We start from the raw sequence: 16655 nt of genomic DNA on the forward strand, positions 1-16655 counted from the left end.
TGCTAAAGCAGTCCAGGGGTTTCTGCAAGGTCTGAAATGAACTGGAAAAAATCAGTCCTATGTTTGTTCGTGGGGCTTGGTGAATACATCGGCCTGCACGTTAATTTAATTCAACTGAGGAAGGTTTGGAGGGGTTGGGACTTTAGAAAAAGCAGAGACAGGATAGCGGCCGGGAACGGGAGTGGTGATGTAAAAGGTTGAAAGTTAAAAGGGATTGAGATAAGGCCTCCTGCTGAGCAAAGAAGAATGCAGAGAGCAAGGAGAACAGAAATTTCCCCAGAGCAGTTGTGTGTGCGTGTGCATTTACTTACAACACGTTAACTGGCTGCCAATATCTTCCTTCCCCCTCCTCTGCCAAAATCCCCTTTCACCCTGCCCAGATCACAGCAGGCTCTCAGCCTCTCGGACAAGGTCCTGCATTTGGAAGCCACACTCAAGAAACTACAGGAAGATCTTCAGAGGGTGAGATGGGAAAACAGAGGCAGGAAACTGGGGGCGGAAAGGGGAATGCATGGCCCTGCCAGATGAAAGATGCTTTTCCTTGCAGGAAGGAATGCCCAGTGGCTGCTGTGTTTGAAACAAGGATGATCAGAGCGTGCTTGGCGGGAGGGGGGCGGGTGTTGGTGCTTATTCCGGAGTAAAGGAACATCTTACAAAGTCAGTTTTTGGAGTCAGCCATGTCACTCTGCAGCAGAAGCTAACCCTATACACTTCAGCTAGGGATTCACTTGTATGCCCTTGGCAGAACCCCTCTCTGCCAGCCTCAGAGTCAATTCAGATGCCACCGCACCCACACAAAGGGTGCTGAAAGTGATTCTGTGCAAGCTTGTGATGCTGCTGTTGTAAAATAGTCAAAAGTGTTTAATACTCAGACTATCAATGGATCTTGCTCTATTGGAAAGAAGAGATTTCTTTGCTTTTATAAACCTTTATTTCTAAGGGTAAAAGGTACACGGGATAACTACAAATAAACATAACACTAACAGCTACATTTTCTAAGCTGTCTATAGTCAAAACTAACACAGAGATAATGGAGAATCTGTCCTTCTTCTCGACCCCTAGAAAAGGAAGTCACCTGAAACAAACAACCAATCTGTATCACAATAGAAGCTACTTTTCCCGGGCTAATTCCCCATTGGCTTACTGCCAGGTATCCCTTCCAGGTCAGTCTAAACAATAGCAATACTAGGAAAAACAAATTAACCCTACAATGGCTGGATTGTCAGACCTTGTAAACACATGCATTTCCAACAGCTGCTTCATACTGAATCAAGTCCATCTAGCTCAGTGGTCTTCAGCCCACAAGTCGGGACCCTTAGGTGGGCGACAGTGCCCCCGTCTGCTGGATCGCAAGCCCTTGCAGAGCTGCCACCGTCTTCTTGGCTCTTTGGAAGGATGTATTGCCTAGTGCCCATGTGCAGAGGGACTATGTTTCCCGAGTCTCTTAGCACATACCTGTGGAGAGGAGGTGCAGGATGGTGAGGGAAAAGGTCGTTCGAGGAGAAGAGGGTTCCGCTTCAGACTGTGGTCCTTAGTTTGTTCCTCGGTAGGATATGAGTCACAGAATCATAGTTGGGTATGAGTCCTAGAAACATTTCCTGCACAATGCAGGAAATTCACAACTACCTCCCCCCCACACACACACACACCTCCAGTGACCCCTGCTCCATTCCCAGAAGATGGCAAAAAACCCTCAAACCCTCCATGATCCCTAGTCAAATTGGCCTGGAGAAAATTGCTTCCTGACCTCAAAATGGCGATTAGCATTTCCCTGGGCGTGTAAGAAAGGGCCACAAGAACGAAGCACTGAGGCAACCCTCCCTGGCCTCCCTCTCACGATCTGCCCAAGTTCTCAGAATCAGCATTGCTGTCAGAGGGCCATCTAGCCTCTGTTTGAAAACCTCCAAAGAAGGAGAGCCCACCGCCTCCCGAGGAAGCCTGTTCCACTGAGGAACCGCTCTAACTGTCGGGAAGTTCTTTTGATTTAATTTCAACCTGTTGGTTGCGGTCCAACCTTTTTGGGCAACAGAAAACAACTCCACACCATCCTCTATAAGGCAGCTCTAAAGTACTCGGAAGTACTCTCAAGTACTCGGAAGTACTTCTCACTTTGTTTTCCAACTCTGGCTCTCTTGGTTTGCTGCCCCCAGTTCTGGACTTGACACTCATGCGGACATAACTCTAGCGCCCCCTCTTTCTGTCATGTGACTGTGATGTCATTTCCTTATAGCTAAATGAGTCCCATTCTGGAGCCCGGGGGTTCAAAGTGAATCCCAGCTCTGGTAAAGTCAAAGATCACTGATGTGTTTATTTATTTAGATATATTTGTAACCAGCTTCTCTTCCTAATGGGACCTAGGATTGCCTGGCCCCCTCACCATCGTGGCGAGGGGATCTGGGGGGCATTCCAGGGGTAGGTGACGCTCTTGTTTTGGGGCAAAACTCCATGGTTTTTTTTGCTTCAAAACCATAGGGTTTGTGCCAAAACCAGAGCATCGCCACACATTGTCCCCGGCCTGATGATGTCACCCGGTAGTGACGTCATCACATCTGGGATGTCACATGATGACATCCCTGCTTGGGGGTGGGGTTTCCCACAGCTGGGCAGTCGCAGCTCAAAGCCCCCCAAAGCATGGGAACCCCAGCTGGGACCTGGGGGCTTGTAGCCCTAGTGGGACCCAAAGTGGCTAAAAACATTGTTCTCCTCCATTTTAATCTCACAACAACAACCTTGTGAGGTAGGTTAGGCTGAGGGTGTTTGACTGGCCCAGGGTCACCCAGGAAGCTTCCATGGCAGAGTGGGGTTTTGAACTTGGCCGCCCAGGATCCCAGTCCTGCATTCTAACCACTATGCCACGCTGACTCTATAGCTCAGTATTGTCTATTCTGAGGGCCAAACTAAATGGGATGACAAACTGATGGGCACCACTTGGATGCTGTCGCCATTTTAAAATGATTTTGAAGGGCTGTGAGAGCATATGGCATGGAACTTCCTCCCACACACCCTGCTTCTTTCCAAGTGCCAAACCCCATATATGCACTTTAAAAGGGTGACAGTGTCCTCATGGGAGCCACCACTTTGCTGTTCCATTGGGCCCAGAGTGGCAGATAATTCCCAGTATCTAGCATCCTTTAATTTGAGAGGCCAAGGATCACACCTGCATGCAAAGCATGGGCTCTGCTCTTCAGCCTCGCTTTCCCCTCAAGCACATGACCCTTGTGCTGTTGTGTAGCGTCTGGAATTTACTTCCCTCGTGGATTGTGCCAGCTGTGTGGGCAGTCTCCCTGCAATGCCAGTAGCCATTAAAACTCTATGAAAATTCTGTGCCGACTCCCCACAAGATGGCGATGCCTGTGTGGTAAGCGGCACACAAATATTATGGCTTCCACATGTGTAATGTTGCCACAGCAAAGTGTTTTCCAAAGGCCTTCACCTGGGGCCTCAATGTTGTTTCATCAGACCTCAGTGTATCCGGTTTGTAAAATGGATATTTTTGGTCACCTCAGAGGAACACTGGGAGTATATTTCTATTCTCCATCTCTTAGAAGTTTCTAACAATGATAAAAACCCAATAATGGCCAACAAGAAGCATTCAAACAAACTAAGCCGTTCACAGTGCTGTATATAGCACTTAGCAGCTAGAAAGCCAGCTATATTTTTCATGAGAGGTGTATATTAAGGATGGTGATCTGTGGTTGATGCTCTATGTGTGTGATTTAACTGCAGAAAGCAGCCACGGGTGTGTGAGCAAACAGTGGAATCCACAGCGTAACAGTGGAGCATTCAGGGTGGTTTTCCCTTCAGCAGTGTGTTTTGGAATATTGTGTTGGGCCTGTGGTGGCAAAGCCTCTGTCACTGATTGGCTGAACTGCTGTGGGGGCTAAGGGAAGGGCACAGAGTAGGCCGTGGACTGAGAGAAAAGACATCTGAAGCTAGAATAGGTGGAGCTTTAGAGGAGACAGGTAAAGAGAGGCTGATGAAAAGTGCTTATGATCCAGAGAGGCTGCTTGCTCTGCAGGAAGGAGAGAAGAGCACCCAGGAGGCTCGTGAAGACAGTGGGTAAAGAAAGTAAAACAAGGCAGTGGCCTGAAAATGCAGGCGTCTCATGGCAGGAGGGGTGGTGGAGACACGGGGTTGAAATTGGGTTGCCTGCTCCAGGCTGGGAACTTTCTGGAGATTTAGGGGTGGAACTTGAGGAGGGCAGGATTTGCAGGAGGACGGGGACCTCAGCAGGGTTAATAGCATAGGATCCCTCCCCCCCAAAGCTGCCATTTTCTCCCGTTGTAATTCTGGGAGATCTTCAGACCCCACTTGGGGGCTGACAACCTTAGACTGAAGAGAGGGAGAAAGCAGGTCTGAAGCAAAACTATATGTGGGGTCAAAGGGCAGGAAGGCCTGTCTGTGGGAGGGAGGGAGGCAAGGGGGGCAGAAGGTTGCCGGGTCTAGGCCTTGTAAGGGGGCCTCTTCCTTTTTGGCTTATTTCCTCACCATTCTACAGGGACCTGGCAACCCTGAAGAGGGGGGGGCAATAGCAAGAAGCCACAGGAGGGGTGAATTTCACACTCGTTCTATTGGACCAGCTGTTCTCAGGCTGCAAGTCTTCTGGTTCCATTAGCTAGACCCGGTTTTTACTTTTGTGCGATCATAAAAGGAAGGATTGCTGGTTCCCGAAGCAGGATAAGAAAAATGATATCGTTTTCAAGTGTTTTAAGTATTAAGGGTGAAGTGGGGAGGAAGCCTCAATCCCCCCCTCCCCTTTCCTGCCCCACAATCACAGCTCTGTCCTTGCTCTCCTCTCTCCCCACCCCAGGAGAAGGCGGAAAAGGCGGCGTTGCAGGCGGAAGTGCAGAGCCTCCAAGAGAACACGCAGCGCCTGAAAGAGGCATCAGAGACCGCGGCGGCTCAGCTCAGCCAAGTCACGCAGATGCTGGGGGGGCCCCCCACGCCCCCCCACTGTCCCTGAGGCCTCGAGACATCCCTCGCGCCTTTTGTTCCTAGAAGCAGGGGGGTGGGGGGGCGTGTACCTGCCTCTCTCCCTCCCCTTCCCCATGTGTACTGGAGGCACAACAGAAGAGACTTGGCTGGCCTGTGTGATACCGGCTCCCGACTCTTCCCTCCCCACCCCACCCCATATCTTCAGGACCCCCCTTGCATTAGCTCGTGATCTGTGTCCGGGAGATCCACTTTTAAGCTGCTCTCGCCACTGATTTGGAGGCCCTGCACATTTTAGGAAGGGAGGGGGAGGCAGAAAAACAGGACCCAACTCTCGGGTTGCCAGCTCTGGGTTGGGAAATACCTGGAGATTTGGGGGTGGAGCCTGAGGAGGGCGGGGTTCAGGGCTTAAGGGCACAGAGTCCAACTTTCAAAGCGGCCGTTTTCTCGGGGGGGGGGATTGATCTCTGTCACCTCGGGATCAGTTGTAACAGTGGGAGACCTCCAGCCACCACCTGGAGACTGGCAACGCCACTCGACCCACGTAGAAGACTGCCCCCCCCACTTCCTCTTCCGGAGCAGCTGCTCGCCTCCCCATTGATTTGAGCACCAGCCGGCCAACTTCGTTTTTAGTTGTGCAACCCGCTGACCAGTGACGGGTTTTTACCGGCTTGTGACTTCAGACCCAGGACCTCTCTCTGACTATAACCACTAACCCCTCTGGAAATGCCCCAACTGTGGGTCCAGTGGGGGATAATTCACCAGGCAATAACTGCAGACCACCTCTGGGGGGGGGGCGGTAGGGGAGAGCGTGCCCGACCTGTGTTGATGGACCCTCCGTCCAGGGAGCGGAACAAGCCTTGAGATCCTCTTGCTGCTTCCTCGTCCTCCTTCCATCCTCCTCCTGGATTCCGGCACTGATTCGGGCGGCTGTGGGCCCCGCCTCCATAGTGACAGGGAGGGGCACCGGCCTGCACGTCCATTAACTGTGAAATTATTTGAAAGCTGTGACAGAACCCGCCCCCTTCCCGGCCCTTATTTCTGCCTCTTTCTCAGCTCTCTGGCGTAGCCATGGACTCTTCCTGGGGTGGAGGCGTTTGACCCAGCCAGCGGTTTGCCTCCCCCAGCGGTGCTATCCATTCATGACTTCCCCCTATCTGCTTCCCACCCTCCGTCCTCTGAGCCGGGCCTTGCCCCTGCCTGTGGATGCAGGAAGGATTTGGGGAGTGGTCCCTCTTCCCCCTCGTTCCCATCATGGTCTTTGTGTTGTGTAAATACTTGCTTTCCAGAGAGGATGTCTGTCTGGTCCGTCTCTCTATTTGTCTTTCTTCTCAAGGGACCAAGGTGAAGGGAAGGGAGGGGTGGGGTGGGGTGGGAGAAGAGAATCAAGTTGTCCGTTCGTCTCCCCCACCCCCGACCTCTTCAGCCTCCCGTCTGTCTCGGAACTGAATGTACAGAACGCGGCACCCCTACTTGTGCAATAAAGACATGGTCTGCATCTACGCCGTGGGCCCTTCGGTCGTCTTTGGGGAAACTGAGGCCCGGGAAAGGGAGGGGCGACACAAAACCCAAGTCGGGCAGCACCTGAAAGACTGACAACCTTGGTCCCTGGATTAGTTAAGGGGCAGCCTTGAGTGGAGGAAGGGAAGGGTAACCCAAGAGGGCTCCTGCTGCTCCTCCCCAGCAAAATACATCTCCCCCCTTCCCCCCCGCCTTCCCGTTCCTCTCCCTCCTGATGTGGCGCTGGCTCTTCTGATAATCCTCCGTATGATTCCGGGGGCTTGTTTCCGGACAGCGGACGGAAGCCGTTTCCGGGCTTGTCCGGGCTTGTCCTTGTGAGGCTGGTATTTAGTGGTTTGTTTCTTCCATGTGGGCTGTATAATTAGGTGGGCTAAATCGTGGGGCTCACGGAGGACATTTTGTAATCAGTGTAATGGAACCCATGTGAGTCTCTTACCCGCCTGTCTTTCTCACTGGCCCTTCCCACATACTCGGCAGATCCCTGCTTCTCAGTACGTCTGTTTGTTCTCTCCCTTTTCCTTCAGCCACTCGGTCTCCGTGTTCTTTAGCCCCCCTACTTCCCGGGGCTGCTCTCTGCTTGGCTTCCTTGACTTTGGGCCCCTGGTCTGCCCAGCAGTACTCTCTGCATGCCAACAGCACACTGTTTTTCCAACTCTCACAAAGCTCCTTGAAGGGTCCCCCCCCCCTTGCAAAATGGCCGTTTCCCCTCAGAGGCTGCACTGTTTTGTCAGCGTTCTACTGTTGAGTTTCCAGTGAGGAACTGAAATAAAACACAAAAGCCATCAGCTTTTGTGAGCCAGAGGCTGCGATCACACACACGAAATAATCCACTTTCAGTGCACTGGATTTTACTGTGTGAACTGGCAGACTCCAGTTGGAAAGTGGATTATTTAGACTGCGTGATTGCAGCCAGAGCTCACTTCATCAGATGCATTGGAATCACCAAGCCAGCGTATTTATATTAACTGGGATATTTGTGAACATTCTGTGCCATCACAGCCTGTGGGGGGGGGGAAGAGCGCTGCCCGTGGAAAGCCTGTGGGTTGCTGCTGCATTCAAACAACAGTTTAGTGCAGGGAGCTACGGCTAGTGGGAGCTGTTTAGCTCTCCTTTAACGCAACGCCGCCTGTCCTGCATCACAAACTCTCTTCTGCACACAAGCATAGAAAAGACGCAAGAACCGGGTTTTGTGTTTTTTTAAATACTCCATTTACTATCAAACAAATGCAAGCCCCAGTCCCATCTGTCAGCATTCCGCATTCATATCCCCCTTTCCGCCCCACCCCCGAATAAGAAACCCTAGCGACTGCAAAGTCCACAGTCCTGACACTCACAAGCTTCTTGTGTCGGAGGCTTTGGGCCTCTCTCCGGTCCGGGCATGCGGTGGAAGGAAGTGTACATGCCTGGAGCCTCCGTCTTGATCCCGTGAACATCCTGCGCAGTTTCATTCAGAAGCCTCCAGGGTCAAGATTGTCTTTATGTCTGACCACAGTCGGATCCCCCGCCCCAGCCTCACAGGATACAGGATCAGTGCAAAGCTCTGTTGCAAACAGGCACGAGGATGGAGTTGCTCTCAGCCTCACTGAAGCTGTTGGACAGTTACAGGGCTTTTTCAGTCCTTGGTGATGGGGGTGGGAGGTGGATGGCTGAATTGGGGTGTGTGGCTAGTGGGATGGGAAGGTAGCTGCGGTGGAGAGACGTTTCTCGGTGTGGCCATTGCCTTCTCCACCTCCACTGGAGTCCCCCTCCTTTCACCTGCATCTGGGGGGTGGGGGACAACCAGGCCCAGGTGCTGTGAGGAGTGGGATTTCTAAAACGGCTTCTTTGGCCAGGAAGCACATTGGGGAGTGAGATTGCCATGGAGTCGTTGGCTCTCGGACAGCACCGGCCCGGTGACGGTGTGCAGAGCCAGGTGCTTGCAGAGGTAGGCCCGGCGCCGAAACCGCTTGGGGCAATGAGAGCATCGGTAGCTGCCCTCCATGGTGCCGGGGTGTGGCGCACTGGAACTGTTGGCTGCCTCAGGACTCTCATTCTCCTTGGTCCCCCCGACATGCCCACCACCTCGGGGCTTGTGCCAGCGACGATGGGAAGCCAGGTTGGCTGGACAACTGAAGGTCTTGCTACATTCATGGCAGCGGTACTCGACCCGGGCAATGCGGGAACAGCAGTGCTGGGCCAGGGCGAGCGGGCCTGGGTAGGACTCCTGGCACAGCTGGCAGACAAAGGCACCCAGCAAGACCACCGCATCCGGGGGCCCTTCCTTGGAACCCAAACCGGCTCTCTTGGGCAGGGGGGTTGCTTGCTTTGCCACGGCACAGGCTGAGCCCAAGCCGGGAGACTGGGTGGCGCACGCTGGAGCGGATTCGCCCGGCGCTGGCGATCCAGAGTTCAGACCCCGCTGGAGGTCACTGGCCAGCAGAGCGGTGCTTACCAAGCGCAGGGGGCTCTGGGATGGCGGCCAGGATTCGGGCAGGCCCCCGACTCTGGGGAGCTTCCTTTGGGCAGAGGGTAGCCCCACTCCACTGGGAAGCGGCACCGGCAGCGCATCGTCCGGCAGCGTTCTGATCCGGTAGGACACGGGGCCCTCTCGGCGTGTCCTCTTCACCAGGAACCCGCGAGGCATTTCCCCAGGGGCCTTTGTGTCCCGAGATCTGGACTCCCTCGACCAGCTGGAGCGAGCGACGTCTTGATCTCCCAGTTGGGCCTTTGGGCTTGGGGAGCCCTTGCAGGCAAGTCAGGTCTGGGCGCTGGCACACTTCTCTCTGCTTCCCAAGGCTGCCGCTTGCTTGGAGAGTCTTTCCTCCCAGGTCCCTGACCTTAGAAACTGCTCCCGAACGTCGGTGCAGGGGCTCTTTCTTGGTTTTCCCTTTCACTTGCAGGCCGACAGGTCCGATCCGACTTTCTGCAGCTGCTGCCCGCCCGCCAGTGGGTCTCTCCCTGCCCTGCCTTCAGTGGGGAGCCAGCTGGCCTCCGTGCACAGGCTGCCCCCCTATATAAAGGCCTGGGCTCCTATTGTGTGGAGTGGAGGCTGCAGATGGCTGGTGCGGGGCAGCCAATGGGCGTTGGGCTGACTGCGTGGCTGAGGGTCCCGTGGGGGAGAGGCAGCAGATGGGAGCTCTGGCCCTGGCGCGTGGGCCCTGCCATTATGCAGATTGGGGGCAAGGGGTGGCACACGACCGCCAGCCACAAAAGGGGGGGTGGGCTGTGCGCTGATACCCCAGGGAGGCTGACAGCATCAATGGACCCAGGCAGGGAGGGAAGGGGGGTGGGTGAGGAGAGCTGGTGGGAGGTTAACCCTTTGCAGGGGAAGGAGCGAGCGAAGGAAAGCACAATGAGGATGGGCCCTGCTGAAGCTTACGTTTCCTAATTCAAGTACGGCGCAAAAGAAAAATAGATCCAAGCAAGGTCTTCCTTGTTGGCAAGTATTAAATTTGTTGAGCTGAAGTTCTAGCCCGCCTCATCACCCCAGCTGGGAAATCAGACCCCCAAAAGCAGTCCAAGACCAAGAGATGAAATCCCCGTTAAAAACCTGAAGCTTATTTCACCATCACTGAGAGGCGTTTCATACAGTCACCTAATTTTTATTAGAGCAGAGGAATGAATTATGTCTAGATATTTTTTTCCCCCTTCCAGAGATCGTATGAAGGGGCTTCCAACATCAGCTCACTCTTGAGCAGAGCCGGGCCTGCCTGGCCTATTAGGGAAACAAACAGCTTTGGTTTTGCTTATTCAGGGAGAAAAAGTCACTCTGTGCATGTTCAACAGCACCTTTTATCGCTCAGCATCTTGAAAGCCGAACCCGGCCGTTGAAAATGGGCTGAACCTTACAGGATGGACTTCTAGGTTGCGTCTGGCTGGACTGTGTGTATCTGAGCTTTGTGGTGCTTTGCTTGTGGGATTTCTCTCGGGACCAACATGCCTCCCTACTCGTTTTTGAATGGTAAATTTGGGAATGCCCAAAATAGTAGAAGAGGAGGGATTCTTCAGCTGTTCACGACGATGCTGACAGGGCAGGTGGTTTGTCCTCCAGCCACCAGGTAATCTTGCCTGCTGTGGCTCCCACTGACTCCAACTAAGGGCATCTCCTAAAATGCCTTCCTAGTTTTGTCACTACAAAAGCAGCCATGCTTTCTTTATGCTCTCAGCCTCACAAGGGACCGGAGCATTCTGCCGAGGGCCAGGGAGCCATCTGATGAACTGCCAGCTTTTATGTTCCCAGCGGGAGGATTACATTTTTTGTTTTGCTTCTTTGTCCCAGCAGCCCGTGGTGTAACTTGAGACCTGTGCTGCACCCAGCACCACCCGATCCAAGTCTGCAATGCATCCGGTAAGACTCTCTGGAAGCAAGCAGCGTGCTCGGGACCTTTCTGCCGTGTCCTGAAGCGTCTCGTTCTTGTCTCGTCTGGAATATGCAGCCTGAAGAAGAGTCCTGGAGAACACAAAAGCTTGCACATCGTTTGGTATTCATTTGGTTGGTTCTAAGCGAAGAGTTAGATTTGAGTCCGTTAGCACCGTGATACCAACAAGAGTTTCAGGGTAGAAGCTTTTGAGAGACTCTAAAAAAGCTATAAGCTCTTGCCGGTCTCTAAGGAACTACCTGTTCCACTGCAGACCCTCTGACGTGACCTTCTGATCGAAGGTATTCCATGACTTTCATTGTTGGAACGATTTCTTGGTGGTTTGTAACTGGCCTTTTAAAAAGGCTTATTGAGGTAGTAGCTGAAGAGACTCTTATTTCTCTCCTGCCCTTCTTCCAAAGACCTCTGGGGTCATTTTGTCCTCACAACACCCTCCTGAAGAAGGTTAGACTGAGAGCAAGTGACCGCTCCAAGATCATCCAGGGAGCTTGAGGATTTGAACTCGGGATTTGAACCTGGGTATTCCTAGTGCTACTCTCTCTCTAAACACTACTCTGCGTTGACTCCACCTCATCCAACTGTTCCCACCACCACCACCCTGCCAAGCAAGAACCACCTCCCCACTGATGTTGCAAGCCGGAAATCCACAGAAACAGGAAGGGGTAGTTTTGACCCACTGCAGGGCTGGTGGCTGAAGACCAGAGGTGCTCCTGGGGGGTAGATCCACCACCCTGTTAGATTCTAACAGGCTTTCCCAACCACGTGTTAAGATTTGTGTGAATCCACCCTCTACATCTTTACAGTGGAGGAGCCCCTCTGAAGTTCTCATTTTTATCCTAATTTGACCTTGGTCTTTGCCTCAAAAAGTAACTTCAGACCCAAGATTCTGCTCCACGTAATGAGGACACAGCAGGGCTTCCAGACAGGATTGTTCGACATTAGCCATGCGCCAAGGTGTGCAACCACGCGCACGCACCTCGTGCGTGTTCCGTCGATCTCTTCCCCTCATTTAACATCGCCCAGGGCGGAATCGTGCTGTTAAACACAAATTCTGAAATGATTTAGGTCTGACCATTGTTACACAGTCGGTTGGCTTTTTAAGGAGCTGCCGTGCCAGGAGCCCTTTCGGCTTGCGTATTTAGCAGTCCGAGGTGCGTGTTCTCTCGTATTCCAGCATACACAGCACCAAAAGGATGGCTTCCTCCTACTGCATCTCTGTTTGGAATGCCCAAATTCATGATTTTTTTCTCAAGCCAGCTTTGGGGACACCCGGGGGTGGTTCTTTCTCTCAAGCCACCTCAGAGGATCAGCATCTCCAGGTATCCTTTGCCCAAGGTAGCCTGAAATGACACACACAAACAGGCTGGCCGGGCCGGCTGAGGGGCTTTTTCAGTTGTCTTTGGCGGGGTGGGGGGGGGTGTTCAGGAGCACAGTCGCTCATTGTGTGAGAGGCGCAGTTGGTCTCGGCTCTCTGCACACAGGGGGGGGGACACTCCCCCTCCCGACCCTCCACCCTCTGCACCCTTGCCCCCTGTTCCCTAGGGGTGGGGGCAGGCCAGGCGAGGCCTCCTGGCCCATTGAAAAATTTCTGCCTCTCCCTCCCCCCAGGAAAGTGTGTCTGAAAAGCACAGACACGCGCCTGGCCTGACCCCCCTGACCCCCATCTCCATAAAGCTGCCGAGGCCCCCTTGCAGATGCCAGACAACAGACCCCTCCCCATCCCCACACACACTTCTGGAGCTCACAGAACGAGATCCGAGTCCCGCGGCACCCTTAAAGGCCGAGAAAGTTTTATTCAAGATATAAGCTTTCTTGTGCATGCACATATCTTCAGGTACAGTGAAATGGAAGTTACCAGCCCTCTGCCTATACGTATGGACTGGTAACTTCCATTTCACCTGAATCTAACTTCTGGAGCTGTCTGCGATAAAAGCCCTTGGTCCCCCCCCCCCCAACTGGAAAAATCTGAGCTGTGAAGGGCAGGATAAAGAACCAAAGTTGGAAGGGGTTTTCTGCCACACAGTTGTAGGGTTTGTGTTATGATAAGAAGAACTGTGTGCTGTCGAGTTGCAGCGGACTCTGGTGACCCCCCCAGGAACACAAGGTTTTAAAAGGGTTCCCCAAAAGGACCACAAAGCCATCATCTAGTCCCCTCCTCCAGGGAAGAAGATGCCTCAGTTTATCTGGAGAGTTTATCTTTTGGCAGGACTGTCCTTGGAGGTTCTGCCTGCCCTGACAATTTGCCCTTAGTTGAAGGAGCTCTTCTCGTTGTCTGTCCCAAATCTTGCTCTTGCCCCATCCGAACCGGAATTTTTCCAAATGGTCCAAGTGGCAAACCAAATTCCCATTAAGGAAAAAGACAGTGTGGTTGTTGGGGGGGGGAGGTGCGGCGGCGACTCAAGGTTAACTCATTAATTGCCAAGCACCTTTATCTATTATTTTGCATTCATATGAAAACGATTTCTGAACCAATTTTCTACCCAAGTGTCCATGGCAGTTTCCAATCCGTCGTTTTAAACAAACAAATGTAAACAGGAATACAAGTACAAAGTAATAGTTTTCACCAGCCATTACAGACCTATTTGCAGTGGCTGAATGCAAAACCATCAAAGAGTATTGTAAGCAGTCGCTGGACAAACACTTGTCAGGAATGCTCTGGGCTGATCCTGCACTGAGCCAGGGGGTTGGACTAGATGGCCTGTCTGGCCCCTTCCAACTCTGTGATTCTATGATTCTATTCATGAGTGATGGTTGGTTCGGATCAAAAGGAAATACTTCTTTACACAGAGAGTGATTAAAATGTGGAATTCACTGCCAGAGGATGTAGTGATGGCCTCAGAAATGAAAAGATTTAAAAGGGGATTAGACAGATTAATGTAGGACAGGTCTATCAGTGGCTACTAACCATGGTGACTAAAGGGAACCTCCACATTCAGAGGCAGGAGGCAATATCAGGGCAAAGTCTCAGCCTCTGTACCCTGTTGTTTACCCTCCAGAGGAACTGGATGGCCCCTGTGTGGGACAGGATGCTGGACTAGATGGACCATTGGTCTGATCCAGCAGGACTCTCCTTATGTTCTTATGGATGCATTCCAAGCAAGTATTCAGGATGCAGATGGCTCTTATGTATTCATTTTATTTATAGTCCACCTTTCTAACTGGGACTCAGGGTGGATTACACAGAGGTAGTCAAGATGATCAACAGGATGGGATATCCAAGAAACAATGCAGTAGGATTTAGATAGTAGAAATCTGGAACCAACCAGAAATGTGAAACAGAGCCGAGGCAAAGCATCAGTATTAACGTGGCATATTAATCCAGGTGGTCACCCGTGTTGGTCTGAAGCAGTAGAACAAATTTAGAGTCCAGTGGCACCTTTAAGACCAACAAAGTTTTATTCAAGGTATGAGCCTTCGTGTGCGCACGCACTTTTCCAAATACACAGTGTATTTGAAAAAGTGTGCATGCCCCACAAAAGCTCATACCTTGAATAAAACTTTGTTGGTCTTAAAGGTGCCACTGGGCTCTAAATTTGTTCTATGGCATATTAAATTATTGTAAAAATTACATAACAGGATCCTAATTACAGCAGCAGACAGTGCAAATTATATACAAATAGCCCAAACCACGGTCCCATAAGAACATAAGAGACGCCAATGTTGGATCAGGCCAAAGGCCCATCCAGCCCAACACTCTGTGTCACACAGTGGCCAGAAATACCAGGTGCCATCAGGAGGTCCAGTAGTGGGGCCAGGACATTAGAAGCCCTCCCACTGTTGACCCCCCCCCCAAGCACCAAGAAGACAGAGCATCACTTGCCCCAGAGCCCCTATCTATACCTTGTGGCTAATATCCACTGATGGACCTCTGCTCCTTATGCTAAACCTAACCCTAACCCTTTACCAAGTATCTTTCTGAACACTTTAGTTACAGTAGAGTCCTATTTTCTGTGTAAAAAAACCCTCCTGAATAATTCAGTTTTGTATAGTTTGCAGAAAGTCAGGAGAGTTGAGGCCTTCCTGGCCTCATCAGGAAGGCCATTCCATAATGTGGGGGCCATGAAGAAGAACGCATGGGCATGGGCAGTTGTTGAGTTTGCCAATTTACAGGTTGGCACCTGAAAGAATTTTCTCAGATGGTGATGTTATGATCTTACTGAATCTCTAGGACTGGGGTGGCCAAACTTGCTTACTGTAACAGCCACACAGAATAAACATCAGATGTTTGACATTAGTTGTTATAGATTTTCCGGGCTGTGTGGCCGTGGTCTTGGCATTGTAGGACCTGACGTCTCGCCAGCAGCTGTGACTGGCAGCCTCAGAGGTATGACACAGAAAGATGGAGTACTCTCTGTGTCAATGTTGCGATGTTTGAGAGCCACAAGACATGAACAAATACCACACAGGCGTTTTTATTGAAAAATATGCAAATTTGCTTTTTATTAACATTAAGTTAGACTGTGTGAAACAGTCACATGTGGCTCCCGAGCTGCAGTTTAGCCACCCCTTCTCTAGAATGTATCCGGAATTCCAGGATGGTGCTGTAGGAGGCACCTGAGACCAGGGGTGGGGTGGGGTGGAGTGAATTAGCAGGGACTTTTCCTGCACAACTCCTGTTCATTCCAGTAAGGCAAGCCCATGAGACCACTCTGGTTGTGGAGAAGGGGGGGGGGTGCCACTGGGATTGGCTCCAGCGCCAAAATGTCTTGGGCCGACTCTGCATGAATCACCACTCTGCCAATTTGTTCCCACTAGTTTCTTCATCATTTCAAGGGTGGTTTTGTTTCGGTTTCTTTGTCTTTGGGGCCGGTTCATACATGTACATGTACAACACTCATCCCTAAATGGATCTCAGCCAAACCAACTTCCTTGGACAAGAACTGTGCTTGAGTTCAGAGACATGACAGTTTATGGGGACGGGTCTGTGCCACACTCATTCACACATGCACCCTTGGTCCCCTCCGCTGGTCATCATCTCTCAGCCTCAGTTCCCTGCCAGTGCAACGGGCACAATAAGAGTGAACAAAGGGCCAAGCAGTTAGTGTAAAACACACGGCTCACACCCACAGTGCTTTATGAATTAACACATGACAATGTTCACCAGCCCACACTGTGGCATGCAGGGGGCAGCTAGGATCACTTCACACACACACAAAAAAAACACAATTCCCTTTTGTGATTGCTCAGCGGCTCAAGCTTTCCCTAGGTGGGACAATTGGAAGGGTTTGGAAATCCCACCCCCGCCCAAGAACTTGGAGGAAATGTGCTGAGAGACTCAAAAGTGGGGTACTGCTTTATGGGTTTTTTTAAGTTGGTCCTGATAAAGGCATTATTTCCGCTTGATTGAGAGCTCCTAATTAGACAGACTGATAAATGTCAATAGCCTGTCTGCGCAGTTGTCAGTCTGCAACTCAATCAGCCAAGAAAGATAGCTAAATGGAGCTTCCATGTACAGAGGCACAATACCTCTAAAATTAGTACTAGCTGTGAAGGGACAGGGGAGCACGGCTATTACTGTGCCTTGCTTGTTGGCTTCCTACAGGCTACTGTTGGGAGCAGGAGGCTGTGGTCTGGTTCAGCGGGGGGGGGGGGGGAGGGGGCGGGGGGGGGGGGGTGTGTGCGGGTGGGGGGGGGGGGGGGTCTACCGCAGAACCGGTGCATATCTTCCAGCCACAGTAGTAAGAGAGAGCCGACTGATGCCCTCAATCTTGTTCGCTCCTCTCCTCTCTTTCTTTCTTTCTTTCTTTCTTTCTTTCTTTCTTTCTTTCTTTCTTTCTTTCTTTCTTTCTTTCGCGCGCCCCCTTGCGGCGTGTCCCGCGGCGGCTCCTCTCCCCGGCCAGGAGC

The 16655-nt window shown here is 51.8% G+C and overlaps 1 protein-coding gene across 1 annotated transcript in view; it reads left to right on the forward strand.

The window, feature by feature from the left end:
* SIPA1 (signal-induced proliferation-associated 1) overlaps positions 1 to 5196 on the forward strand; it is a 39203-nt gene extending 34007 nt beyond the window's left edge. Inside the window, exons 14-15 of the mRNA XM_015423901.1 lie at positions 381 to 462; positions 4811 to 5196. Coding sequence (XP_015279387.1) covers positions 381 to 462; positions 4811 to 4963 — 235 coding nt within the window. The 3' untranslated portion in view covers positions 4964 to 5196. The remainder of the gene's footprint in view (positions 1 to 380; positions 463 to 4810) is intronic.
* The last annotated feature ends 11459 nt before the right edge of the window (positions 5197 to 16655 follow it).

The sequence above is a fragment of the Gekko japonicus genome, unplaced genomic scaffold (assembly GCF_001447785.1).
Source record: "Gekko japonicus isolate JY-2015 unplaced genomic scaffold, Gekko_japonicus_V1.1 scaffold313, whole genome shotgun sequence".
NCBI classification, from domain to species: Eukaryota; Metazoa; Chordata; class Lepidosauria; order Squamata; family Gekkonidae; genus Gekko; species Gekko japonicus.